The sequence below is a fragment of the Watersipora subatra genome, chromosome 7 (assembly GCF_963576615.1).
Source record: "Watersipora subatra chromosome 7, tzWatSuba1.1, whole genome shotgun sequence".
Classification (NCBI taxonomy): domain Eukaryota; kingdom Metazoa; phylum Bryozoa; class Gymnolaemata; order Cheilostomatida; family Watersiporidae; genus Watersipora; species Watersipora subatra.
Genome location: NC_088714.1, coordinates 58402789 through 58430785, shown reverse-complemented (window position 1 = coordinate 58430785; position 27997 = coordinate 58402789). Strand labels below are relative to the sequence as shown.

Genomic DNA, 27997 nt, shown 5'->3' with positions numbered 1-27997 from the left:
AAAACTTCCTTCAAGTATGCGTTTAGTAAACTAAATTCATTTAAGTTAGATTCAGCGTTTATGTTACACGTATGTCTCGAAGGTAAGAACTCTCCATGTAGTACATTGTAATGTTATATTATCTAGGGACTGCAGATCATAACTACAAAATGCACTGAAGTTGTTGTAGGTACCTATAATAGTTACTAAGGTTAATATAGTATTTTGGTACTATTTTTAATGCTGATGTTTTTTACTAGGAGGTGGTTGCATTAGATAATCACTATAGGTTTCTATACTACTCTATGTACGTCTATAGCCTACGGTAGTAGCCTACATGTACACACCAATTTTTGCATACCAACACTGAAACGAACTGAAATCATATGATTGTATACCAAACAATTTTTTTATTGTGATCATAGCAAAATAGATTATTTTTAGCCATTACTTGCTAATGATTTCACATTTACATTTGAACAACTTTACACTTTTATTTTTCCTTCTAATTTATTGCAACGAAACACTTTTTTCAAGTCATGAAATTTTAAATTTATAGTTGTTTGAAAACCTTTACAGTTGTTTTATTTATTTTTAATTTAGTTGTCCTGCACAAAACCTTTTCCTCATGTTATGACGTTTGAAAGTTACAATTGTTTGAAAAAGTTTGAAAACCTTTAAAGTTGTTTTTATTTACTCTCTTAAATTTTTCAACTACACAACATTTCTCTCATGATATGTAGTTTGAAAGTTAGAATGGCAAGTGTTGTTATATATTAAATGCAAACCACTTTTCTGTCCGAAGACTTTTTTATTAAGTGCCACCGGGCAACACCGGGTAGCACCGGGTAGCATGGTTAGTAAATTTATTTACATATTTCTCAAAATGGGTCATGCGTGTGTATGATTTCCACCTATAGCTATTAAAATCTTGGAATTTATTCCATTAGAGCTTGGAGGGTCCAAGATCGAATCTTCTGCCATATAGATTCTTTATAAAGAATCTATATGGCAGAATAGATGAAATTCTTTATAAAGAATCTATATGGCAGAACCGTGAAATAGATTCTTTATAAAGAATCTATTTCACGGTTCTTTATAAAGAATCTATTTCACAGAGGATTCTAAAGAGCATTCTAAATCTTATTTATTCTAAGAAAGAAATTCTTTATAAAGAATCTATTTCACAGAGGATTGGATCTCGGACCCTCCCGTGCACCAGTCCGATGCCTTACCAATTTAGCCACACAAGCTTGATGGATTTACTAGGCGATATATGTCACTAAATGGGAGCAAATATGTTACTGCTCTCCGTGACACAAAGTGCTGGCGTAGCGTCATGAAAAGCGGTAGCTCTTATTAGTAAGCTTACTCAAATAATCGATTGGCAATGTGCCAGGCTAATAGCAAGTGGCAGGCAACTCTCATTACCTCTCATTGTTATAAGCTACCATCAAGTTAATTTTAAGGACAATTCTAAGTGGTTCAGGTAATTACATCAACACTTACCACTCAGCAAGCTCTAATGTAAAATGAGTAATTCGATTAAATATATAAATGAGTAATTTAAAAAATAATGAAGCAGCACGTGGTTTGGCAAAGCATGTAACCATCTCATCGACATCCCACTTGCTCCTTGTGAAAACTTGATGTTTGTCAAACTAGTACAAGCTAATGTAATAATGATAACACGGTTCTGACAATAAAGCCAAACCATCTACAACCACCTAGTTCTACCGAGTAATGCCACTGCTAGTGTTGCTACTTTTACATGTGGGCACTAATTAGAAATTAAATGTTCAGTTCGCTTTACATTATGTCTTTTTTTCTGGTCCTTCGGAAAAGTTGTGAAGTCAGAAGTAGTAAATTTAGGAGCCATAGCAACCTAAGGCCACCTAACAACTTTTTCTTGGCCTGCTAAACTAATGGACATAATGGCTGAGTTTTTCGAATAGCCTCTCTACATCAGATAAAGCATCAGGCTTATAAGTTTCAAAATACTGTTGGTAGTATTAATTGTTACTAAAATTGTTCTGTTGCTATTATTTAGACTATGTGCGGTATGCATGTACGGTAATTGACTTTATAATGTATTATGTACAGTATGTTGCTTGCAGCCGACTGTGCGGTCGGTCAAAAAATTCCGTGAGTCCAATACAACGCGGTCTTATGAAGGGACGGAATTTCGCGCGGGCTTTCCATAGCGCTGGTATCATTAGAGAAGATCCTTGGCTTGGAGTGTAACGAAAGTGTTATAAGTTAACTTTATGGAATGGAGTACGAGTGTAATTGAAGGTCTGTAAGCTACATTAATTTTGATTGGACGTATGTTGGTCGGCCATTTTGCCCTTGTCCAATATAGAAGTACATTGTCTATCGCGCTGCCTTGAATTCGCCCAACAACTGTTATGTAAGTAACATAGTGCCCTGTTATTACAACATGTATTTTTTTTTAACTAAAATTAGCTGTGAGAAAATGTTATTTCTGTAGTAGCTTGCTTTTATCGGTTATAACACTTTTGAACTTAGTTCATGTATATCGTAACACCTAAATGTCTGAAAGAGGAAGTAGAGATACTAAACATTCAAATTTAGACATATTGTTGACATGGAAGTCGCCAGGTACTTTTGCTTATCGCGAAAACTTATTTTCCTTGACGTGAGAGATACCCTACATCACGCTGGCACTGTGGAATGCTCATGTGCGCTCATGTGAAGTACATTTATTAATCTGTCGACTCTTCGCATTGGTCAAATCATGTACTAAGCAGAGCTGCTATTAGTGTTAAAATAACATCAAATATTCTGTAGTGTGGCTGTTATGCTATGCTTTTAATATATATAATTAATTATTTTCACCGTCATAATGGTTTTCTAAACGTTTTGGATAGGCAAATCCAAATGGGTTGAGAACCTGTTGGTACTATAAGAAAGCAAGCAGACTTGAATGGTAAATTATTAAACAATAAATATTGAGAGATAAAAAGTAGTTTGCTCCTAACCTTTACCAAATAGGTGGTGTATAATAGCCTTTCTTCAATCTTTGCATACTCTCTGGCAATAGCAAAACTACCTTCGATTTGGAAACTTGGTAGAGTCCAACCCACAGGTGTTCTTTAGCGGGGATATTGCCGAGACCGGGCCGTAGTCTACACACACAAAAAACCAACAAAGGTCCACGTAGTTCTGAGCAAAAACAAAAGTATCCATCCAAATATCTCACCAATCCGATGAGCAGCACACACAAAAACTAAACCAATCGACAGCGCCACCCATCATGTCAAAATATTCCAAGTTTCAAGTCATGTCTTGCACAACTCACCTTATGGTTTGTCAAAACTTGTCCCAAAGTCCTTATTAATTTGAGACTGTCTAATATCCGTTTTAGAAATGGTTGCCGCTAGCCTAGCCTAACGTTCTGATTCAACATCTTAGTAACTATCGGGGCATTGCTGAGTGCTCCTGATCTTTTTGAATCTTTCTTAAGCATGCAAGAACCAATCAACATCGGGTTAACGCTATTGTAAACAAAACTTAAGAGGGACTCAAAAAGATCGGGAGAACTCAGCAATGCCCCGATAGTTACTAAGATGTTGAATCAGAACGTTAGGCTAGGCTAGCGGCAACCATTTCTAAAACGGATATTAGACAGTCTCAAATTAATAAGGACTTTGGGACAAGTTTTGACAAACCATAAGGTGAGTTGTGCAAGACATGACTTGAAACTTGGAATATTTTGACATGATGGGTGGCGCTGTCGATTGGTTTAGTTTTTGTGTGTGCTGCTCATCGGATTGGTGAGATATTTGGATGGATACTTTTGTTTTTGCTCAGAACTACGTGGACCTTTGTTGTTTTTTTGTGTGTGTAGACTACGGCCCGGTCTCGGCTTCGACAATATCCCCGCTAAAGGACACCTGTGGTCCAACCTATACACAAAAAGGGAGGCAAACAAATACCAAACAATTATAGACCTATTTCCCTCACTAGCATAGTGTGCAAGCTTTTAGAACACATAGTTTCCTCATATTTGCATAAGATTTTTAAGGAGTGTAACATTTTTGTAGACAGTCAACATGGTTTTCGACCTCATAGGTCTTGCGAGACTCAATTAGCTCATACTGTTGGACACCTTTCACACCTATATGATCAAAAACAAACAACTGATGTTATAATATTAGATTTTTCTAGAGCATTTGACACCGTTAATCATCGAAAACTGATCTTTAAACTATCACATATTGGTATTAACAATGTCTTGCTTTCTTGGATATCTGACTTTCTTAGCGATCGACATCAATTTGTTGAAATCGAGGGTCAGAGGTCTAACACAAAACTAGTCAGTTCAGGTGTGCCACAGGGCTCAGTTTTGGGCCCTTTGCTTTTTCTGATATATATCAATGATTTACCATCTTGTCTTCAATCACAGTGTTGTCTTTTTGCCGATGGTGCAATACTGTATAACACAAGTGACAACCTAACGCTTTTAAAACAAGACCTTTCTGCATTAGAGGCTTGGGCTTCTAAGTGGCAAATGAAATTTAATGTTGACAACTGCACATTCTTACAAATTGGTAGAAACATTAATAGCCACCCTGGATATACTTTTTGTGGACAAAATCTAAATAAAGTGTCTTCTTTTCCTTATCTCGGATTACAACTACAAGCAGATCTAAAATGGAATGAACACATAGACAAAATAACAACTAAGTCTACACAGAAGTTGGCAATGATCAGACGGGTGCTAAAATCTGCAGATACCCCTACAAAAAAGATTGCCTATTTTTCTTTAGTAAGGCCAACACTAGAATATGCCTCACAAATCTGGGATCCCTATCAAAATAAACATGTCAAACAGCTTGAAAAGTTGCAAAATAAAGCACTACGATTTATTTTTAATATTAAGGGCCTGATAAGTTTTACAAAATTACGAGAAGATACAAGTGTTGAGTCCTTCAGGAGAGAAGAAGAGAGGGTAGGCATAAACTGTTTGTAAGATCTGCTGCCGAGGGCATAGAACCACCATTCAAATGCGAAAACATAGGATACAATACTCGCCAAAAATCAAACACCTATACTCCATATATAAGAACTAATGTATTCTATCAGTCCTTTTGGCCCCGTACACTAAGAGAGTTAAAATCCTGATAAGATGAATCCTTAAGACAGAATAAAATACATGTATGTAAAAATATATATATGTATATATAAATAAATAGAAAAACACAATATAATAAAAAAAAATCTTATTTTGAAACCACTTATTAGTGTAAACACATCGTGTTCCCACGCCCCTTACGCACCTGCTATGCGGTCTAAGTGGGAAAATATAATAATAATAATAAATAGCAGACGGGTTCCCTCACCACACTTTTTACAAAGGCAGTTATACCCAATGTAAATTCAATTAACACACAATTATTAGCCTGGTTTATATGGAATTACGTTTTCATACAGAAAAAGTGCTTTCTGGGAAACAGTACGTTTGTTTTAGCAGAGTTTCCTCAAACATGTTATTGACAATGCGATGTGAAATGGTTGGTAGAGCATGAACCAGTAAACTCTTTGAATCAGCACTCTTTCAACTGCCAACTTGAAACGCTTGAAGTTAGCACTTGAATTACAGTCAAACCTCAGTATACCACGTTGATTTGTGATATTTTCTGTATTTTAAGATCACGATACGTTGGAGCAAAATTTCTTAGTGAGTGCATTGTAGTTTGTTGACTTGATTCCGATACCCAAAAACAATTATGAATGCTTCATGTAGTAAAATATAGTATTAAGGAAAATTCATTGTATAAATTGATATAAAAAAATTAAATCATGTAAAACCTTAAATAAAGGTTTATTTGCAACAAAATTCACATTACAGCTATTTGGTATCAAAAGATTCACCAGGTCTTACTCTGCTGTGTTGTAGGTGCAAAATATGTGGAAATGTGATTAAAAGCTCAAAAACGAACAGTTAATCGCAGCCATCAAGAAAATGCCGTAGTTTGGATTCTCTTTCCAAAACGGCTCAAATGTGATGTAGTTGTGGTAGATGGTTTCTGTTTACACTTTCATGCAACCTTATTTGTCAAAATATTTTCACAAGTATACTTCACGCATTCAATAAAACCATGTTTATTGTTCTTACGCGTCTTTTTTATCATCATTGTAATGCTGTCACTTTTAGCACTGATATCTTATAACTTATCGCAAAAATTCATTTAATTTTTTAATCTTATCTCGAAGGAGTACATATCATTGTCTGATAATCAAGGTGAGACTGTTGGTCACCTGTGATAATCGAAAAGTGCTGCAAAAATTATTTGCGAAGTATTGGGTCACATAATCAGATTACGACTTGACGATTAGATCAAGCCGAAACAAAACTGTAAAGTAGCGAGCATCTATATTTGATACGGGGTCTTCAGTAAAACCCGAAGTGTTCGTCATAAACTAGTGCTACGATAAGTTTTATATTGAGCTTTTTATTGGCCTTTCAATTCACGTGAGAACATCACTGTAATAACTACGTCAGATAAATAAACAGATTCCAATCTACGGCGGCTTTTCGTTTTTGAGCTTTCAAGAGCTTGTAATCACATTTCCACATATTTGGCACCTACAACACAACAGAGTAAGACATGGTGAATCTTGTGATACCAAATAACTGCAATGTGAATTTTGTTGCAAGTCAACCTTTAAGGAGTTGAAGGCCATGCATGGGATCAGCATTCAAGATGAGCAACCATTTATTTAGTGGTGATGAGGAAGTAGAAGAGACAAAATCTACATCGGCAGAAAAATTTCAAGTGTTAAATTTATTAATGTGGACTGGTACATAAAAACAGTACTGTACAATGCATGTATAATGTATATCATTATTTATCTTCTTTGTGTGACATGTTTTTCATGTTTTATTTATTTCATTTTGTTTTATTTATTTCATTTTGTTTTACTTTCTTGTTTAGCCATGTCTTTGCAGGCGGGCCTGTATTCTACTATGTAAATACGAATCGTATGTGTGTGGCTCACATATAATAGCTACTCAAGATAGTTGACGCATCCACATTACTTTCTAGAACTTGTTAAAACCCTGTCCTCTAGGTATAAATACGTACAAACTTCTGTATAAATTTATGGTTACATTGATTCTTGTGCACATTTCATACAAAACAAATTACTGTGCAACCTTCGATGGATCCTTTTACAAGCTTCAGCTAGCTAGCAATTTTCTGCATTGCACCAGCATTTATTGTGCACCAGCAAGCATCATCTTCAATAAGTGGTCAAGTAGGCTATTTTCTACATTACTCCAAATTAGTTTGCTTTCTCAGAGCACTCTCCGCACCAGTAGGAAAGCTGTTTTCCTGGCCATTTCTGCTTTGCAGGACCCAAAAGTGGGGAACTTTTTCTTTTAAAACCAGTAGAAAAATTGGACAGGATGAGACAACTTCTTTTAGTTTGCTAAAAAATTCCATTTCATTATGTATTAAATTTATTTTTAAGTGTATAGTAACATAAATTAGCATTGGTATGTCTTTGCTTCTCTGCTTTGCTCGCTACATGTACCAGCTCAAGTCACGTTACTCCAAAGGCATGTACGTCCTGTATAGTAAATAAAATTTCATTTTTCTTCTCGACAGCCATTAAATGGTCAAGTGTGCGAGAGGCCGCTTTCGATAACTGCATCGCTCAGTCTGTCTTGGTGAATTAGGTTGAACAAGGTTTTAACCAGACATGCTAAATTTTATAATGAAAGTCAAGACAGAAACTGATGAAGAATGAAATCTTTGTGATAAAAAGTTGAAATTCAGTAAAGTAGTTGAAAATACATGTATACTAAAACTTAGTTTTAAGTGCGAGTTTAGGAAGCCAAACTTATTTAAAGTGAATTCAAAGTTTATGTTATACGTATGGCTTAAAGGTAAGAACTCCTTACCGTACGTACTGCATTTGGTACACACATAATGCTGCATTTTACTGCAGGTCATAACCATTGAAATACACTAAATACAATACAGTTACTGTAGGTAACTATAATTACTAAAGTTAACATACTATTTTGTTACTAATTTTGAATATGTACACATTTTTATAAAATTTTGATGATTTTCACCAGGGAATGTTTGCATAATTACGTTGGTCTCTATACTGCTACATACGACAATAAGTTTCGAACATATTCAACTGCACGCAAGATATTTTTGAAATTTGGCTAAGAAGTAGACTGTTTGGTTTTTTCACTATGGAAGTCGAGTTTGTTGCCATTGTCCATTCATGAGTTTTGGTCTTGGTTAAGGCAATGGCTTTTTCTTAAGGCAATGGCTTCAAGTAGCATGTTTTGATAGAGATGATTTTTGGCGCATCTTATGGTATGCTTTTATTAGCTTCCTAATAAATTATTGCTTTTCTAAACAATATATTGTTAATTAAAATAAATATCCTTTGTTTTAACGCAATAATAAGGTTAATGAATCTATTAATGATTGTAGGAACACAACTAAGCTATTTGTCGGAAATATCGCCCGCGGGTCAGACCAGGCACATCTGAGGGCAAGATTTGAAGAATTTGGTTCAGTTGCAGAATGTGATATTATTTCAGATTACGGTTTTGTGGTAAGTGATTTTTGGGCTGGACATGTTTTGTGGAGGTGTATATTCTTTTTAAGGCCTTTTGTGAAAAAGATGAAGATGGCAAAAACAACTACAGGATTGCCTTGACTCTCATGAACACAGCTTTCTGTAGTGGCTTACACATGGCTTTCATACATCTCTTAATTCATCACATGTGGTTTCTGGTGTTATGTGAGAACCAGGATTTATTACTAATAAACACTATCATATCACAGATTATTGTTCAATGTTGTGTCAATGTTGTGTGTCAATTTTGAGTGGTAGAACGTTTTGTGGTCTTCAGGATTTCTAAACATAAATACATTCATGAGTGCGCGTGCGTGATAATAATATTGCACTATATATCTTTCCAAGATTTACTATGTATTCCTCGAGATGAAGCTTGTAAAAGTAAACTTGCTTTCGTGTCAATTCAATTCATGCATAGTCAACTAGTTGCACTAAAACATTGTCATTTCGTCATATCTCTACAAGCAACCCATCCTTGGCATGTTAATGTAGAAGCAAAAACAGTAGTGAATAGATGTAGAATGTTTTCGTAGCAGAGACTTATATGGATGGGTACTGAAATATTTTTTACCTCCACTAGGGAGTGCTTAGCCCATCAGCAGTAAGCATTTATTTGATATCAAAGTAGTCTCACTACGAATGCCTTCGCACAAATTTAGCGAAACAAAATGTCATCAAATGCGTTTGGAATCAACTGTTTTTCTGATTCAGAAGGAAAGCAACTCTGAACCCATTCGAAACAAAGAAATGTAGTCATACACATTAGTAAAATGGGTATAGCCACTAGTTTTGGAACTTTTTAAATGAGCTGGTGTGCAATTTGTGTGAGTTGTAATGCATTAACGTCACAATATTGTTGCAATGGCTTTGAGTACGATGGTAAAGCATAAGATATTTTGTGAAAACAGTGCTTGTAAGGCGCTCAGTGACTAAACATTTTCAAGTGGAATACCTAAAAACTGATAGATCGGTAGATTAGTTCATCCATGCCAGAAACCGCCTCTGTCACCTGATATTCACATCCGCTTTCGGTAATTATTTCAATTTAGTATTTTTTGTAGCATTTTGTGGATTCAGCTGAGGCAGATGCTGCTTTAGCAGGCATGCATGGTACACTCTTTAATGGCCAAACCCTTAAGGTGGAAAAGTCTACCAGTTATGTAAGAAAAAGGCCTGGCGACGGTAACATGGGCGCCGAGGTGTGTATCTATTATCTGTTTGTTTACATGAGATAGTAGTTGTGACTACTAGTCATGTTTTTGTTCAGCATCTCTAGTTCTTAGACGGCATAAGGCCTCTTGTACTTGCTATTCATGATCAAAGGACTTTTTACCAATAAAAACTTCACCAGTCGATGGCGTAATTTTATTGTGATTGCCAATTTGGAAATGCAGAAATCAAAACAACTTGGGTTTCATATTTGCTGGACTCTAAGTGGCTCTAGAGTGTAAGTGGCTCTTTTTTATAACTATATTTAACAAGGTTGCATAAACGCTCATTGCATTCATCGATACGATTGTTACAGTTTGCATCCAAAACTTGCTTTTCATATGCAATAGAACATGAGTTACGAGCGTCGATCCATTGTAAGCTGAGTTCAGATAACCGCAATCATGCTATCAAATAATATGATATAAATCTGCAAATTTCCAAGTTTAATAATAATCTATCAATGCTACAAATATATACTCGAGAACAAGTGACATAAACAAGCCATAATTATAAAACATGCAGAAACAAGAATTAACATTTTAAAACAAATATGTACATATATAAAACAGAATATTAGCATCATTTGCTCGGGCAGTTGCGTTCTGATTGTTGCAACGCAACTGCCGCAACGCTAGAATATCAGCCACCTATCTTTAGTCCGCGATTGGCATTCTGTCTTCTTTCTCTTCAGTAAGAGTAACCTCTACTTTTTTTCTTGTCTCTCACAAGTTTCACACCATATCCAACTTCTCTCTGCTGCTCAGTCACTATTTTCGACTAGATATCTTACTGCACTTGTAATCTGCGGAATATGATTTCTTTTTAGTGCCATTTTTGTTAAGCCCTTCTCAGTTGTCTTCAAAAGTTACCACCAACGCTGAAGTTACCAGCACTGGCCTGGAGCTGTTCAGTATGAAAATAACATGTAAAATGGTATCCTGGTAGTAATATGTTAATAATAACGTGTTTTACACTTAATTAAGTCGTTCCAGAGTATAAGGCGCACCTTCTGCCAAACTATAAAAAGAACAGTGACTTATAGTCAAGAAAATGGTTAAAAACGTGGTAGTTTAATAGATTATCTAACTTTGGTTAACTGTTTACTATAGCTGTGCATAATGGGTTTTCTGTATATCGATGCGATATTTCCATTCCTAATGAATAATGTTAGGTTTTGCTGTGACATAAATTAAGAGTGTATTGTAATAAAACCAAAAGTTATAAAACAACTACATTTAACTGGAAATGGAAACAATCTACTTCAAACTAAAAACACCAAAACAAACTTCAGCTTAACACAAATGACTACAACAAACTGAAAATCCAACAACAAGTTTGTACCATTACGAAACAAAATTCGCAAGGACAGTCATAGCCGATTTCTAGCATTGTAGTATAAAGCCCCAGCTCCATTGCTGACTTCAGCCTCAATAAAAAACTGTGTCGCTGTCGACGACTTTCTTGCCGCCACAATTAATGTGTAGTGTCAATAGCACTTCTGGATGTCCATTTAATTAGTTGTGACACAACAAGCAATAAATCGCGTATAAACTGTGGTCAATATTTATTATCTAATTATAAATAGTGGATTATTAACAATATAGATAAATTGGTCATAAGTATGCCTTATATCGATATAAGCTTAGCATTACATTGGCCATGTCGATATGGCATTAACATCGACACGAATCGACATGTCGATATATACTGTTTACCTAAAGCTATACTGTTTACCTAAAGCTTCGCGGTATTGCGGTTTAGTTGTTTGGTGGCAATTTTTAAGGATGATTTGAACATTTAAAGAAATATTGCCAATCATATAAAGGATATAATCGTATTATGGCAATGTACAGTAGTTATCTCACAGTTGACGATTTTTTGAGTGCGATACGGATGGGTATTCTAGTCTTATAATTCCCTCGTTCCTTGGCTTTTACGCACACCAGCATTCATAACGCGTTTTTTATTATCTTGAACACAAAACAGTTTCCTTTTCATGTTAAAATATACAAATAAATATTAACACAACTTTACAAGTTTGTTTATATAATACAAATATTGCGATATATCGCGATTCAATAAATTGTCTGGTGATTTTTGGAAAATGATTGAATTAAAGAGCACATGGTTGAACTCTAAAGTAGAAAATCATAATATGAAAACAAAACTGTGTTTGCAGACATAATGGGTCACATAATCAGCTTTATCCAGAACAAATCTTCAAGTTGACACGTTTATTTTAAAAAAAATCAAGCCATTTTGTCTCTGAACCATTGTAAGCTAGTTCTTAGAGTAGATCATTATGTGCTTGTTTTACTTGCTCTATTTGCGTAAATATTGGTTGTACATGTTAGCATTTTTTTGTAGACATGCTATGTGTGTGGTAGGTCTGGTCACTGGGCGAAGAATTGTCCTCAAGTTCCGTGAGTTGTTCTACTATAATGAAGGGTTTTAACTGTCTAAACCTAACCATCTATAATATATGCTTTATATGAGGATGAGAACACAAGTTTTCATGCGTTATGGGCCTAAGATGAGATAATAACCGAGATCTAATCTTGAAATTTATGGGCTAATTAACATTTGGTTTCCTCATATTTCAACTCAAGCCCTTTTTCGATCATTCATTGGATTTGACAGTTTTTGCCATTAGTTGCCCTATTGGCCCAACTAGCACTAATTTCATACTGAAGTCTTCGATGTGTGTTTAATTATCTTTCAGGCTAATGAAAACTGGAATTCCCATGACTATTTGTTCAATAAACTTGATGGTCGTTAATGTTAGAATCACACGAATTATTGGAAACTCAGTAAATTCAACATCGTCCTGCTACGTGTTAATAAGCGATCTATTTTTCAGAGCTTGTGAATGTAGAAAGAAAGTAGCTTTTTGGATTAAAGTAAAATTCTTATCAAGTTCTATTGCTTATTTCGCAGTTGTTATAGGATGGAAAATAAACTGATCAGGAGGTTAGACGTACTGCACCTGATGCATTAGCTGCACTTATAGGGAGTTGTTCTCTTCCGTCTATGCGGCTTAGTTGCGATGTTATATCGGTCGCTCCATTGGTAATCATGTAATCATAACTGATTTCGTGCAAAAATTTAAGTAGAAAAAATAAGATTACAACGTTTAACCAAAGACTGTTGGTTGTTTACAACTCTGTTGTAAACTTTAGTAAAACTTGAGAATAAAATAAATGGAAAATAAAATCCATAAAAACAAATAAAACTGACTTATACAAAAATAGAAATTAAACTGACTGAGCGCGCAAATAACGACATGTTTAGTAGCTGTTGTTGCCTAAGTTCTCAAGTTCTATTATTAAAGTTTACCGCATAGACTGCTCGCTGGTTAAACGTTGTAATCATTTTTTTCTACATAAACTTTTTGTGCGAAATCCGTTATGATTACCAATGGAGCGACCGACATAAAATCGCAACCAAGCTGCATAGATGGAAGAGAACAACGCCCTATAAGTGCAGCTGGTGCATCAGGTGCAGTACGTCTTGTGACAAGCTGTTGTGTTGCTCGCCCGCGCGACAGGGACAACTCCGCAAAAACAACAGTTTGTCCAAGACAGGCTAGGCTATGATATGCTAACCATCATCAAATGTAACCATGATGCAGCATGTTTGTACTTGGTAGTGTAGCAACTTAGTAATAAGTAGTGTAGCAACTTAGTAATAACCTTGAGGATAAAATTTTCGTTTGGTTAGTGGCTGCATAAAGAATCAAGATATTTGAAAAATGCAAACATTTCACAAAATTTGCCCAAATGTTGTGACACAATTCGCAAGAGTTAATCTAGTAGTCAACACGACATGTGGTTTACATATTTAATAGTGGTTGTGTTGCATGCAGTGAAAAATTTTGGCGTTTTGCAAAAAGTGGGTGAATCGTAAATATGTAGGCCGAGTGCTTCTATTTCTACTACACTCCGCTAGTATTGTTTAAAATGGTTGTCTTTTAGCAAAGTAAGATTTTCAAGCTTTTCAGTGTCAAATAGTTGGGTTTCTTGGTCTTTGTCACGGTAATTGTCAACTATGTTGCGTCGCAATTGTACCGAGTAGAAAAATATAGGAGGTCCATAACTCCTGTAACTTAACCAGTTAATGCCATTTTTTGATAAAAAAGTCCTAACAAACCAGGTTAATGTAAAACACTCTGTCAACATCAGCAATCGTTTACTCGGTGTCACCAAAGGCTAGCTGTAGCCTTGTGGTCTTCTTATTCGTTGCTAAAATTTACCGTACTTTTCGGACTAGTAGCCGCTACTTTTTTCCGATATTTTGAGCCATACGGCTAATTTAGAGGCTGTGTCTATTCTGTAGCTTTTTCTTTCATCGCTAGGGTGCATTAACCGGAATCTCTGGTTAGTGCACCTCTTGCGGTGAAAGAAAAAAGAAACAATGCCAAACGGTACTGCTCCGTTGGGCGCTGGAAAAAAGACCGTCAGTTAATACGTAACGGTGCCGTTGGGCACTGTCCTGGTTTAACCCGCAAAGTTGTTGCCCATTTAAAAATCACGGTCATGAGTTGTGCGGCCTATACAAATGGTGCGGCCTATGTATTGTTTTATTATCGTTTTTTTAAATAAAGCAGATGTGGCTTATATAGGGGTGCGGTTAATAGTCCGAAAAGTACAGTACATGTATTTTCCTGATGAGCATAGTTTAACAGAACCTTTGAATGTTAAACAGTGCCTGCTATTCCTCCTTTATCCAAAATTTTGTGTATTGTTTATCGTTTGATATCCTCTTCATGTGATCATTTATAGGGAAGAAGAAAGGGAGAAGCAGAGTCGGCGTGCAGAGAGGAACAAGAGAGGAGGCTTTGGAGGATATGATGATGAGAGAATGCCGTATCCTGGAGATCCACATGACTTTTACGATGATTACGACCCTTATCCACCAAGGAGGAGACGTCCTCCACCCCCTCCCTTCTTTGATGATTATGATGACTACTACCCTCGGTAAATCCTTAACAATTTAGCAATGGATGCTCGTATACTATTTGTCACCTTTTATGTGTACTAGAGTTTATGCAATTGCAACTATTTTTCATTCTGGGATCTATTTAACAACTGTGTTTACAGCTTACCACAGATTTATACAATGAATAATCTATCATTTTGAGGATACAAGAATGAGGAACGCAAACACTGACAAATGTTCCATTATGTACTTACAAGCATTTCTAGCCCTTATTTCAGATTTCTTATTCCTGTTATAAAGTTACTGCAGTATCAAAAAACTTGGAAAAGAATCTGTTACTTATCCCTTATTAGTCTTGAAATCCAAAGCTAAAGCTGTTGAACTAGATATACAGTGGTTCTCAGTACGCTGCACCCTTTCCCATCGGTGCATTATGGATTAATAAAAAATACACCTTCCTTTTGCAAGAGATCACTCATGTATGTAAATTTTGTACTCATGCAGCTCAGTTAAAAAAAATTTGCTAGCTGATTGGTCAAGAGTTTTATTCAGCTTTTCTCTTCCAAATGTTCATACCCAGCCGATGAGTGCTCTCATTTGTATGCATCCCAGGGGCTATTTGGTCTCCCTGCCTTCTCTCTTCCAAATGTCCATACCCAGCCGATGAGTGCTCTCATTTGCCCGCATCCCAGGGGCTATTTGGTCTCCCTGCCTTCTCTCTTCCAAATGTCCATACTCAGCAAATGGCTGCTTTCATTTGTCTTCATCCCAGGGGCTATTTGGTCTTCCTGCAAGAAATTTTACCAAGCCTTTTTTTGTAATGGTGTGTGTACACTTGCTTTACAAGCACTCATAAATAACATGAAATGAGTGTGTCTATTCTCTATTATATGTTATATATGTTATACACATTTTATTTACACATTTCAAACTATTCGTGAATGTTGTATCAATGACATACATATATCAGGTTAATATACACTTATTGGTATAATTTACATGAATGTATGTAAAATGGAGGTCGGTGTTATTTTAGTTGTTGGTGTTCAGCATAGGGACAGCAAATTTGGGATTCACGCTAGGGCCGTGATTATAATTGGTAGCACCTTTATGAACAGTTCAAGTCTATACTAAGTAGCCTTATACATACTATAGTTCCTATAGTATTTCAGTAGGTTGCAATTTCCTATACATCATATTATTTGAAAGTTGAGATTATGTTTCTATATATATTTTTTTCAAAGTTTGTATGTTCTTCGGTATGTCCAGTTATAGCTACTCAAATCTTGGAATTAAAAATTTACATTCTGTTGGAATTGAACTCACGAAGATTGCCTCCACAAGGTTGCAATCCAATTTTCTAACCACGAGACTGTGAAAGCTTTTACAATTCATAGCGCTTACTCTATACCTCCTTTTCTCAATTGCACGTGCTAAATGGCGTATTAATTGAAATTTTACCAACTCGATGAAACGCGAGGCTTTTTCGTATTTTCTTGAACTTCCATTTCTGTTTTTTGGTAAAACTCAATTGCTCTCAAGTAACTCAAGTTATATCGTGATCAAGGCTTTTCACGCGGACGATTGTAATATCTCGAGTAGGAATAGACGACACTCTGTCACCGTTCGGTCAGACAACGACAGTCCGGTATTTCATTTTTACATTTGTACCAGCATCGAGAGGTACTATTATCTTCGCATTCAATGTTTTGATGGATAGCTTCTGGTGGGACAGTAACTTTTTCATACGCACACACATATCTATGCAAGAATCGTTATTATTAACTCTACATATTCTACATATTTTTTCTCACCCATTGATTCCCTTTGTATGATCGATTGTTAGGCAAACAATTGACATATTTGTTGTCTGTTTTCATGACTGTAGGCGCCGGCTCCCTCCCCCTTTATACTATGATGACCCATATGATTACGATTATCCACTGCCTCCACCCCGCCGACGCCCTCCACCAGCCTACTACAGGTATGATGACCCTTACCCTCTGCCGCCCAGACGACCCCCACCACCTCGAGATTTTGATGAATACCGTTATGAACGCGCGCCAGTGGAGCGTGCACCTCCGGAACGCGTGCCACAGCCTGTGGCAGCCCCAACACCTGCTGTACCTGTCTATTATGATTTTGCTGATGACAAAGTGGAGAGGCCAATTGTTCAGCGTTCTGCTGAGGACATTGATCCTTTAGCTAGCTTTCCGGAACGCGAGTCGCGGCATATGCATGATCAGTTTCCTTCTAATGGTGGCGATATGATGCATGGGAAACAGGAAAGATTTCCAACTGGTGAGCCGGAGCGGTATGCAGCAGCCGAGGACGGTGTTGAGAGGTTTAGAGAGACTGACAGACAGCTTCCGGCAGCCTATAGTGCTCCAGGTCCTGACAGGTTCGTATATAGTTCTGTATATATTTTACAATGCTTATAGCTGTTCATGGTAGTATAAGCGCTCTTCAATATGCGAATTATTGTTTTTGGTAGCTTGACTTTTTTTTTTAGAAATTTAACTTGATATGGTTGAAACTAGCTTTTGCTTCAAATCTTTTTACTACCGCCATTTACCAAATTTTATTAGTTGCTGTAGCAATGTGTGATTCGTATGAAAGTCTATTCGTATGTGTAGAGGATTGCATTTGCGAAATGTCAGACCACTTGAGATCTACAGAAGACTGCAGACTTCTCTAGGTTGAATGTTTAACACTTGATGCACGCTAGTACCCTATTTTGGATTAATCTTGCAGACTTGTTCAAAGTTGGTTTAGTTGGCAAGGTATCATCCTAGTGTCTGTGAATCATCTTGTCTAAATGGAGTGAAAGCAGTTACTATAGTGACCATTGACTTTGTTGGAACAATACATTTGCAACTCTTTAAAACATCCAGTACTTCATGATAGGGAGGCCTTACAAATCTTTGTCAAGTTTACTAAATTGACAATTCTCTTGGATATGTAACTTACTACAAACATCAAGTAGCAGTCAATGAACTTGAATCACCCAATGTCTCCATACCAAAGTTGATGTCTGAATAATGTCTCAGGAAGGTGATGAGTGGAATGGAACGCCCATGGATATTCCCTGTTTAATTGCTATCAGTTTTGCGAAGGTTGGCGCTATGAAGAGTGCAGCCATCACTATTATCCCCTTTAAGTAAACAAAAATTAAAAACAAGGCATGGAATACTAAAAAGAGATTTTAAAGCATCCCAAGATTGATGCTATCAACTAAATCAGTTTTTTGCTAAGAAGCATTTTTAGCATTTCAAGAATATAACCTCAAAAAATTAGATCATTTTGTGTTATCTAGAGTCTAGAGTGAATGCAATGAAAATCAATACTTATTGAACTCCAATAATATCAACATTGGGTGATAGAGTATTCTAGTAGTTATTGTTTGTGTAAAAACTCTTAGAGACACCATATTTTGTTCTCCAGGTCTCACGGAGAATACTACAGAAGAGCTCCAAGACCATATTAAGGCTATCGCAAGGTATTTTGTTGGAATCGCTCTACTCTCCCTTTGTGATGATCAATTGATGTGCATTTGATAACTGGTTTGCCGGAGATGGAGTCACTAATCTGTCACATGTCAGAAGTTGTTTTCTTGTTTGTACAACGGCACGGTGTTCATCACTCATATTCTTGTCTTTAGATTTGCCATAAGATCTAACAGGTGGATAGTAGAACTACCAAGGTTACAAACCTTGGTAGCTCTATGGTTCTATAGCTCTACCTCTAGCCTTTGGCTCCGGACACTTGTTGTTATTTTGCAGACCTTTACTCTCCTCGGACGGACAGAGCTTTCGTTGACCGTGTCGCATAGATATGCGGTTGTGCGGCATAAGTGGCTACTCTCGGTTACGCATATTCCCCGTCTCAATATCACACTTCTGAACATTCATTTTTATTATATTTCTGTACAGTTAATTGTCTTTTCAATGTTGATTTCCTGTAATAAATAAGTACAGTCGACATGCTCATAACCCCAGCATCTTCATGACAAATACAACCCAATATTCCTTTGCTAAGTTCTTTGAAATAATCAACCAATGATAAAAAATGACAAGTTACAAAGAGATTTGAAGTTATACGGTATACAGCCTTCCCTCGTTCACTTCTGGAACCCTTTAGTTAATAGCAAGTTTCGTAGGGTACTTATGACCCATTCACCACGATGTATGAAGCATACCTTCTTCATTCCGTCTCCTACGTGACAAACATGGGCGGCGGAAGTCGAGCGTGTGACGCGATTTCGGCATTTCAGGTATAGTCAGCTTTTCATTGTTACTCGCGTTTTATCGTCGTTCTCTTCCATCTTACGATGATATACAATATCATGTTTATATTTTCCCAGTTGGGCATCTTAAGCTATGTGTACAGTGCGCTTCCTAAAACATCACACACTAATTTACATAATTAGCAGGCTAGCTGAATGTTTTGCAACGTTTAATCAGGAAATAAAGTTGCTAAGAGATTAGAGTTGTGTTAAATTGATTTTGCTTCGATCATTGTCGATTACCTGCTGATAACCTCGCAGCAGGTAAATTTTGGTCTTAACATGTTAATGTTTGAGACATTGAGTAGAATGCTGCAAAATTTGTAATAATAATATGCTGTAGTAATAATATGTTACCAAAAATGTCCACACATTTGGACTTTATTTTCATGCTCATTTTGCAATATTTTACCAAGGCGTTATTCGCACTGGTGTACACATGGCTTCAGATGTCTTATCCTTCTCTACTAAATTTTTGTCTCAGCATAAAAACTGAATCGTTTCACTTCAAGTTATTGACTTGTACAATTTTATAGAACATCGTTTTGTGTGCTCCTTCTGTTAATAGGGTCATGGAGACAAGATGATCAAAAATAAAAAATTGGGTAATTAGCTGAGTATGGCTCAGGCGATTTTGTATGTACACATATTGTACATCATTCATGTTTATTCTCTAGCTACAAACTGCAATTTACATTCTACAAGGACTGCCCATCCATTTGTTTCAACGGTGATGGAGTTCATGGCAAAACTAAAATATTTTGCTTTTCAACTTATCAAAGAGATTCTGAAATGAGGTTTTCTTTCTATTACCAGTTGGTTTCTACAGGAGATGTTTTGAAGTAGATGCTTTTCTAATGAACATGCAATATTTAACCTTGTAAAACCACTGAAAGCTATCTTATATGACCTATCCTTGTTCGTACTCATATATTGATGACACGTTATTATTTTCCTACTGCAGCTGGTACTGCATGTGGGCTAGTAAATTGCTCCAAGTACAAGAGATGTAATAAGAGTTGATCTCTTACCTTCAATTCCGATGGCTGTCAAACGCAGAGGTGTTTCAGCTCTGCGATACGTAAGTTTTGTCTTTTTTATCTTCTGTTCCTTCATTGTTATTTTGTCAAAATGTTTGTGGGCTTGCAAAAGTAATTGCTTCAGTAGAAAGGATTTGGATTATCTTGAACCCATTTGAAATCATTTTTGCCAAGGATAATGTACAGGGAAATTGAGGTTATGAACGGTGCCCTTTAGATATATGACAGTATCTAAAGTAATATTCAATGTAGTTGCATCCTAGTATCACTTACTGTGTAAGCGATGGAAATGATTGTGAACTAGTATCTAGAGCGCAGGTGATGAGTATGCTTTGTTTTGCTTGTGGTGGATTGTAGTTTTATTAATAAGCCTTTTTTTGTGCATGTCGGTTCGAGCTCTGTCGCCTGACTGAGTTTGGTTCTATTTTTTGACCTTCATTATGACTCCCATGCGCAAGGCAGATGCTTCTAATGTTGATGTATCCAAGAAAAGAAAGGCCATCATCATGAAGCCTAAACTAGTTATTAATAAGAGTACAAAGTAATTTATTTAGAATGTTCTGACTTTTAAACAGAAATTGGAGTTACACTGCGTCTCAAGAACGGATCAGCTTCCACTAAGTCAAGGACCCCTGTATTTGCTAGTGAGGATTGTTGCTCACCATTGTTGTCATTTCACTTGCTATTACCTGTTATCAGGTGTCAAGTGAATCTAAATACAGTCACACCTGCACTTAACACGGCCTTAGCCTAAGTATTTTCCAACACATGTAAAGTTAGAGTTATTATTTTACTCTGTACCCAAGTGCTTTTCTACATACAGCATTCACATTTTTACTAATGATAGTGAACAGCATGATGTATAAAAATTAAAGGAAAGTATAAGAAATATCAAATGATAAAAAGTAATAAAGTTTAAACATCATTTGATATTTGGCTACTTCAAGTATTTCGAACAATGAAGTTGTGAGGTTTCTATATTGTAATATTGTATTGTGATTCAGTCTTTGGTAAGTTTTATCGGAGACAAGTAATCCATTGACAGACTTTAAGTTGTTACAGTGAGGGATATCTCTGATTGTAGTATCCAAACTGCTCACTATTGGATGGTGAGAGTTTCATTGGTTTGACTTGAAAATTTTAATTTGAAATCACCAAAAACTGTATTAGTGAGTTGGTGTAATGGATCAGAGCTCGTTGATATTACTTATCTGTCAAATTATGTGCTCAAGTCTGAAACTGCTCTTGTTCGGTGTCTGTAAGTCGTTTAAAAACCATGTTGTTCAATTTTCGCAGCGTCGCGTTATTAAAATTGGGGATGATGAAGTCACGATAAAGTATGGATCAAAGAATATGGTCAGGGCATATCAATATCATACCTCACAGGATGGTCACGCAGGAGGACAGCGCTGCCACATGGTATGTCCGAGTCAGGTATGATTTATCAATAAACCCTAATAACCTTAATACTAAGTCATTCATTAGCTTGTTTTTGTTTTAACTTTTAATACTACTTGTATTAATGTTTTTTGCTGTTCTGCGAAACTGTAATGTATTGCAGACAAGACGTGGTTGGGCCACTACCCTTCAGTCGACCGTTGACATCGATAGTGTCAGGGTTGCCTCTGCTCATAAAGGAGGCATCAAGGATGACGACCATTTGATCCCAGTACTAACAGGAAGGTAAGACTGATACGGAATGAGGCTAGTATGGTCATCTAGTTGGGAAGATGTTATTCCAGTAGCAACATGTAGCTGATCGGCATTATCATTGATACTTTTACATCTGCAAATGGCCAGAGAAGTTGATTCCACTGATCAGAGTTCTATATACAGTTTATTCATTTAGTCACATGTGAGCGACAAAAACCACTCATTACTTGCTTGATTTTATGAGCGATGGCTGCTGTTGTCAGTAACTGTCTAGGTTGAGTAATAAAGAGGATAACGTGTATGACCTGAGAAATTAAATTCACGATAAAAAAACCATTTAGTAATTTTGTAATTTCTTGATGGAATGTACAAAAAAATCGTCTATCAATTCCTGTTTTACGGTGAGAAATTGGCAATTGCTGTATATCGTTGGGTCCACTCGCTAAAATGTTCTCGAAAAGTGTTTGATTAATTGTTCTACTTTGACAGTGATAAACTTTAAATAAAAACTTGAACGGTTATCATGACTCTCACCCAATCAGGGCCAATTTATTTGGCTTTATTGGTGCTAAAATATAATATATGCTGCAAATGGTCGGCATGGATACCATTGGACAGGCCATTCAAGTTGTGATTCTGTGTTATAACAAGCAGCCTCACATTAGGGTACCAGTTCTCAAGTGTCAAGGTCTTATTTGGATATGCATGTTGTTGACTCCTTATCTCCGGGCAATATGATGACCTCGGTGAACGGATATTACTTTAGCTGGTGCTAAAAATAGCTCCGCTGCCTGTCAAAAGCCCGTTATCAGTATGTAGGCTGTCAGCTGCGCTGATAACTGACCAGCCGCTGCCTCTCTGGTAGTCACTCTTTTTATGCTCTGGTCTCTACGGCAGTATTTATGTTCATATCGATTATTTTTGGTGTTTTTGAAATGATGTTTTATGCGTGACTCGATTGGTATCTGTAGTCAACATCGAAACTGTTAGTTGAATGTGATTAGCATTGTTCGAAAAGGAGCCAATTGTTGTATAACTTTATAACTGTTGTATGTTCTTGAATAACTTCATGGCTTATCTTTACTTGACCATACTAACATATTTAGTCCATTTGTCACGCTGAATAAATGACTCCTTCATAAAAAACCTTTTTCAATAAAAATGTATAGTATTTCAAGTAATCGAAAAATTGAACTCCACTGTTTATTATAAAATTGTTCTAAAACAGTTATAAACTTTTCAACATATTTAAATACTGTGAGAATATGTCATGTCTTTTGTCAAGATGATATCCCTAGTTATCACCTGTCCATCGCGGTGTAACACCATATCCCAGTTGGTTGGATTGAGAGACAGGCTTTGCAACATCCTCTTGTCTGTACCATCATTTTACTTTGCTAGGGGTTTGAAGAGGAAGGCTGATTGGTTAGACGGAGAACAAGACGAACCCTCAAACAAGATAGCAAAGATAATAATTAGGAAGAAGAGACGCAATCTACCATATTATTATTAATATTTTATTAGTTTCATCGTTAATCAAGATTTTGCTATTGCTCTATATTCGTCATTTGTAGTCCATGTATTCAGGCATCTTCATTACTATTTATACACATTTAGGTCTGTATCCTTAATAATAAAAAGTACCATCAAGTCATCACGTCATCCCGTCAAGTCATCACATACTTTTGTTGAATATGTACTAGCTGCTTAACAATATAACTTTTGAGGAGCTACTGTATTAGTTGTCATTAGCAAATTGTTCAGTTTTCATGTTGATTGCTATCTCTGAATCGTCAAGATGACCAACATTATCATTCAACTTGTGCTAGAATTATCTGACTGTAATGAAGAACTTATATTCATAGGAATAATCAATGTTCAATATTGAACTTGTGAATTGCAGGCACGCACATATTTTGCACCATTTTGTTTTTTCAACAATCAAAATACTTAGTAAACAATAAGTTGCACATCGCACAATATTTTATCAGCTTCAACATTTCCTGCTTGCAGTTGCATAATAGTTCCCATAATCTCGAGTTACATAATAAAATATGGAGATGTGCAATACAAGGTGGAATGAGTATTGAATGTTGGATTAGCGACATGGCATTCATAGCAACCTACATTTGAAGCAGTACAAATACTGGTTATTCAAGAACAAAATTGTGGCAAAAGTATAGGATGCTGTTTTGCTAGTAAATGCGGAACTAATATTAGGTACTGGTTGTGGTCATAAACTGGCAAACTGACAAATAAAATAACATTTTTTATTCAACCATTTACAGTGAATTTAGTAGTAGTGCTCTGCTAAACAATGTGAAATCAAATGCTGTGCTTGGTGCACTCCATGTCACCAATGATATACAGCCCCCTTCCTATGGTGGCTGTATATCATTGATGTCACTTCCCAAGCTTCATGAACACCGTATTCCATTTCTTGCCCTTCCGACAGCCTAGCATATTCATTTCTTTTTGGTGATATGAGAGCGAATGACGTTTGTTTCTGGATAGTTGGACTCGAATTTAGGTTAATATCACTAGATAGGAAGGGGCTGTCATTAGCTTCCCAACCATCGCACCTGTAATGCTATGAAGCATCATGAGAACAGGCAGATGGGAGTTTCTAAATGCTCATATAAATAATTCCCTATGAACTCTGCTGGTATTCAGGATCTCAACGCAGTAGACAAAGGTATCTTTTTATTTGATTCGCTTAGAAAACCGTTCATGATGAGTTAAACTTACCTGAATTTAGTGTCCTTTCAATTTTTCTGTGCATTTATTCTAAATGTTAGTTTTCACTAGCCCAGTTTGTTTCTTTTAGAATCATGAGAGCTTCCATCGTCCTTATTGTGGTCGTAGGCTTGTTAGCCGCAGGCCAAGCTAATGTTTTGGATGACCTCAAGGAGAAGGCAACTGCTGTTGCAACAGGAGTTCTTGATGACCTGAAAAGTAAGTATAGAGTGATACTCTCACAGATATTCATTGTATTACGCTGTCAAGACTTTTGATAAAATCTGTATTTCATGACAAGCAATATAGACCTAGTTTTTTTATTTATAATTGTCTCAGAGGCACCACATGAAAGCTTTCTCTCCACTATCGTGATGCAGTCATGCTACATATGACTTTTTGATGTCCTTCTTTTCTAGTGCTGTGAAAGTTTTTAAGCAAAGGTATCACTGAAAGATAAGACCTAGCCTGGATTGTGGTAACAAATTTTCATTTAAAAACTACCTTTGAAAACTCCTTGTTCAAGAGATGACAACTCCTTTAGTACTGAAAGCCATATTAGATGGGCCAATTCCAACAAAAATAAAATATAAACTTTAAACGTAAAAGCTATAAGTACTTTTTTATATTTTTTACTTTGAAACAATTCACTTAAAAAGCTCACGATTTTCTACATAGTAACAATGTTTTGATAAAAAAAACGAGACTTCCTGAAAACAAGCCCTATGATCACGTTTTTTAGAAGAAAAAAATAGCCACTCTATTCTTGCTGCAACTCACTAGTCGTGGTGACTAGCTTAGAGATATTCAAGATAGCATTAGCCATACTGTTTATTAATATATTGTATAGACGCTGCCACCAGTATTCTGGGCGATTTGATCGGAAAGCTTGGAAAACGAGAGGTTGGGACCTTCCTTCCACACTTGAAGTCCATGAATGAAAAAGTATGACTTTGACATGTCTATTCTGTTTTAAGGTTCTAGAATATTCCATTACCAGCATTGAACTGCTTATTTTTTAATTACTAGTACCTGAAGATGTTATTGTCTCTTTTAGCTGTTCTAGAATATTCCATAGCAACTATTACAATTATTGAACTGGGTATTTTTTAGACTGTTATTAATATTGTCTGTTTTAGCTGCATGAGCTGTTCGACAATGGCAAGCACCTTGCAGCATCCGCCTTCGGAAAGGCAATGGACAAACTCAAAGAGATTTCTCAGAAGTTCCATGAGAGACTCGCCTCATTAACGGTAGAAAATGTTTTCCCAAAATTAGGCCTAGCTCAAATGCACACAATCTATTTTTCATAATAACTAACCCGTTGTCATCACAGTACGCGCAACCTGTTTGCCCCTGTTTAGGATGCCAAGGATGTGAATGATGCAGTTGATGATGTTGTGGCTGAGCACCATGTAGAACAGAAGAGATTCTTGCTCGACACAATCCAGAAGGCCAAGGAAAAACTTGCCGAAGTCGTACAATCACTCAAGGATACTCTTTCAGGCGTATGTATATAAATATGGCTGTACCATTCATCTCTATTAGCCAGCTAATTTAACTTCTTTAACTACTAAAATTTGCTTCACAAAAATTACGCCAGGGAAGTATTGAGAGGTAGCTCAAACCCTAGCGTCATATGATATTTAATTTTATTGAAAACACCATGGGTTTTATTACCTGCTAATTGGCTAAGTGAGTTGGTTTAATCTGATTCTCTGCAAGCAATATTAGGGAACTATAAGTTAGTGGAAGATTTGGTTATCAAAAGTGATTTAATGTTGACTAAGTTCGATCAACTGAGGAGTGAACTATTTACAGTACAACAATAATTTTATTGTCAAAAATTTATTTTTCATAGGCAAAGAGAAAGCAACTTCACTCTACAGCTACTGTTTCATGTCATTGCTGTAGTCTTATATTCTCATTCATGTTGTAGGGAGTAGCAAAGAGAACCACCCTCAGCGAGCATCTGCAGAACATTGGTACTGCCATCAGCTCCGCAGTCTCTCCATTCAAAGATGTAAGTTAAGACATCTGGTATTATAGTAGTTTAACATTCATACGACATTGCTTGTTTAGAGCACCTGCCAACAGCTGTCATGCCCCTTATTACTGCAGTTTGTGGTCTCTAAGGCTAGTAAGTTTTGTCCTTATGCAATTCTCGAGTACTCACTCTACAGATTAAGGAAGAGTTTTTTACTTGTTGCAGCTCTATTTATGAGAGCCTCATCTCTGCTCTTGATTCAGTTTTTTGGGATTGTGTTGCCAGTCATTTTCATTAAGTTGTAAAGTTTGCTGTCAATTAGCCACCGCCCTTGTAGATTGTTGCTGGACTCGGAAACACACTCAAGGGACACTTTAGCAACTTGGTTGACACTGTCAAGGGACACGTCAATGCCCTCAAGGGAAAACTCTCTGGCCATGTTGAGGACTTGAAGACCCATGGAAATGCCCTTCTCGAGCACGGAAAGAATGCTCTTGGAGCTCTTTCAGAGGCTGTTTCTGACATTCTCAGTGAGTTTCATGCATCCTCTGTATCATGCTCAAAGTGAAGGATTGACTAGACAATCTGCTTATATAGCATAACGTTAAATATGACATGTAAAGCTATGTGCTGCTTTATTTTAAGTCTTACAATATTTTCACAGGGAATTAAACTCTCCCTTCATCATTTCAAGGTCAAGTCAGCGTCAGTCGTAATTTTATAGCCAATCAGGTTAATATATCACATTTCTCAGTTGTAGTTGTTTCAGAGCACTGCCCATGTCTTAGAGTTAGTCTTAAATCTGGTTTTACTTGTACATAAAATTATTATTAACTCGCTGACTTTTGGCAGCGATCGACTGAATCGCTATAACAACTTATGCCAGCAGTAATAAGTCTTCTGAATTGTTACAGAACAAACCCTCAGCAATGCTCAGCCAGCCATTGATGGAATCGGCAACACTATCAACAGCGCTGTCGACACCATTGGAAAGCATTTCACCGGAGCTGACCAAACTAACTAACTTTATATTGTATATTTTGATGAATAAAAATAAAATATAACAAAACATAGATGGCTTTGTGTTTCATTGCTCCAAATGCTACAAAATAAATGAATACACTTGTTTTACATGTACTATAGAAAACTATGAAGCATCACCATATTTCATCATATTAATGCACATTTACTATAGGAATTGCACTTTAAACAACTTGTAAAACATAGAGGTAGGGAAGGCAATCTTCTTTCAGAAAGTAACTTGCGTAATCAATAAAAAAACAGTATAAGTAAAACAGCAAGCAAATGCATGGAGTAATCTTTATTGTAATCAAAAACAGAGTAGGAGCCAACGAGCATGCAAATTACATCACTTCTACGTCCTGATTGGCTAACTTTATGAGAGGCTTCTGTATATAATATTATGTATATACAGTATATATGTATTATGGCTTACTTTATGTAAATAATATTAAATATTATATACATGCAGTCCGGTCAACAAAGGGTTCACTAATGATCAACTATAGC

At 36.3% G+C, this 27997-nt stretch overlaps 3 protein-coding genes across 6 annotated transcripts; all 3 read left to right on the top strand.

Annotated features, from left to right (window-relative positions):
• The first annotated feature begins 2275 nt into the window (after positions 1-2275).
• Positions 2276-18747, top strand: LOC137399733 (RNA-binding protein lark-like). Of its 2 annotated transcripts, XM_068085945.1 has the most exons (8): positions 2276-2389; positions 8466-8589; positions 9678-9815; positions 12196-12251; positions 14610-14804; positions 16655-17167; positions 18211-18265; positions 18549-18747. In XM_068085945.1, coding segments are annotated over exons 1-7 (1071 nt in total). In that variant the 5' UTR covers positions 2276-2387; the 3' UTR covers positions 18254-18265; positions 18549-18747. The 2 variants fall into 2 exon arrangements, with proteins under 2 accessions (XP_067942046.1, XP_067942047.1); XM_068085946.1 differs by lacking the exon at positions 9678-9815.
• Positions 18748-18884: 137 nt separating this feature from the next.
• LOC137399734 (uncharacterized) lies at positions 18885-23398 on the top strand. Of its 3 annotated transcripts, XM_068085949.1 has the most exons (5): positions 18885-19039; positions 20016-20132; positions 21388-21525; positions 21653-21774; positions 23146-23398. In XM_068085949.1, exons 2-5 carry the CDS (start codon positions 20094-20096, stop codon positions 23255-23257), a joined length of 411 nt encoding a protein of 136 aa, XP_067942050.1. In that variant the 5' UTR covers positions 18885-19039; positions 20016-20093; the 3' UTR covers positions 23258-23398. The 3 variants fall into 3 exon arrangements, with proteins under 3 accessions (XP_067942050.1, XP_067942049.1, XP_067942048.1); XM_068085948.1 differs by lacking the exons at positions 18885-19039; positions 20016-20132 and having other exon boundaries at positions 20144-21510; XM_068085947.1 differs by lacking the exons at positions 18885-19039; positions 20016-20132 and having other exon boundaries at positions 20152-21525.
• A 1031-nt stretch (positions 23399-24429) lies between these two features.
• LOC137400927 (uncharacterized) lies at positions 24430-27491 on the top strand. The gene is made up of 8 exons (XM_068087268.1): positions 24430-24439; positions 24572-24699; positions 25331-25425; positions 25620-25733; positions 25845-25988; positions 26420-26503; positions 26805-26997; positions 27382-27491. The coding sequence occupies exons 2-8, from the start codon at positions 24576-24578 to the stop codon at positions 27489-27491; spliced, it is 864 nt and encodes a 287-aa protein (XP_067943369.1). The 5' UTR covers positions 24430-24439; positions 24572-24575.
• Positions 27492-27997: the final 506 nt, after the last annotated feature.

Bases quoted from the DNA above. Each gene is read 5' to 3' on its own strand.
- LOC137399734 (XM_068085947.1), top strand. From the start codon at position 21,274: ATGGATCAGAGCTCGTTGATATTACTTATCTGTCAAATTATGTGCTCA. The intron at 21,526-21,652 runs GTATGATTTATC...AATGTATTGCAG, and splicing joins ACATGGTATGTCCGAGTCAG to ACAAGACGTGGTTGGGCCAC. The intron at 21,775-23,145 runs GTAAGACTGATA...TTACTTTGCTAG, and splicing joins ATCCCAGTACTAACAGGAAG to GGGTTTGAAGAGGAAGGCTG.
- LOC137399733 (XM_068085945.1), top strand. The intron at 8,590-9,677 runs GTAAGTGATTTT...TATTTTTTGTAG, and splicing joins TTTCAGATTACGGTTTTGTG to CATTTTGTGGATTCAGCTGA. The intron at 14,805-16,654 runs GTAAATCCTTAA...TCATGACTGTAG, and splicing joins TATGATGACTACTACCCTCG to GCGCCGGCTCCCTCCCCCTT.
- LOC137400927 (XM_068087268.1), top strand. From the start codon at position 24,576: ATGAGAGCTTCCATCGTCCTTATTGTGGTCGTAGGCTTGTTAGCCGCA. The intron at 24,700-25,330 runs GTAAGTATAGAG...TATATTGTATAG, and splicing joins AGTTCTTGATGACCTGAAAA to ACGCTGCCACCAGTATTCTG. The intron at 25,426-25,619 runs GTATGACTTTGA...TGTCTGTTTTAG, and splicing joins TGAAGTCCATGAATGAAAAA to CTGCATGAGCTGTTCGACAA.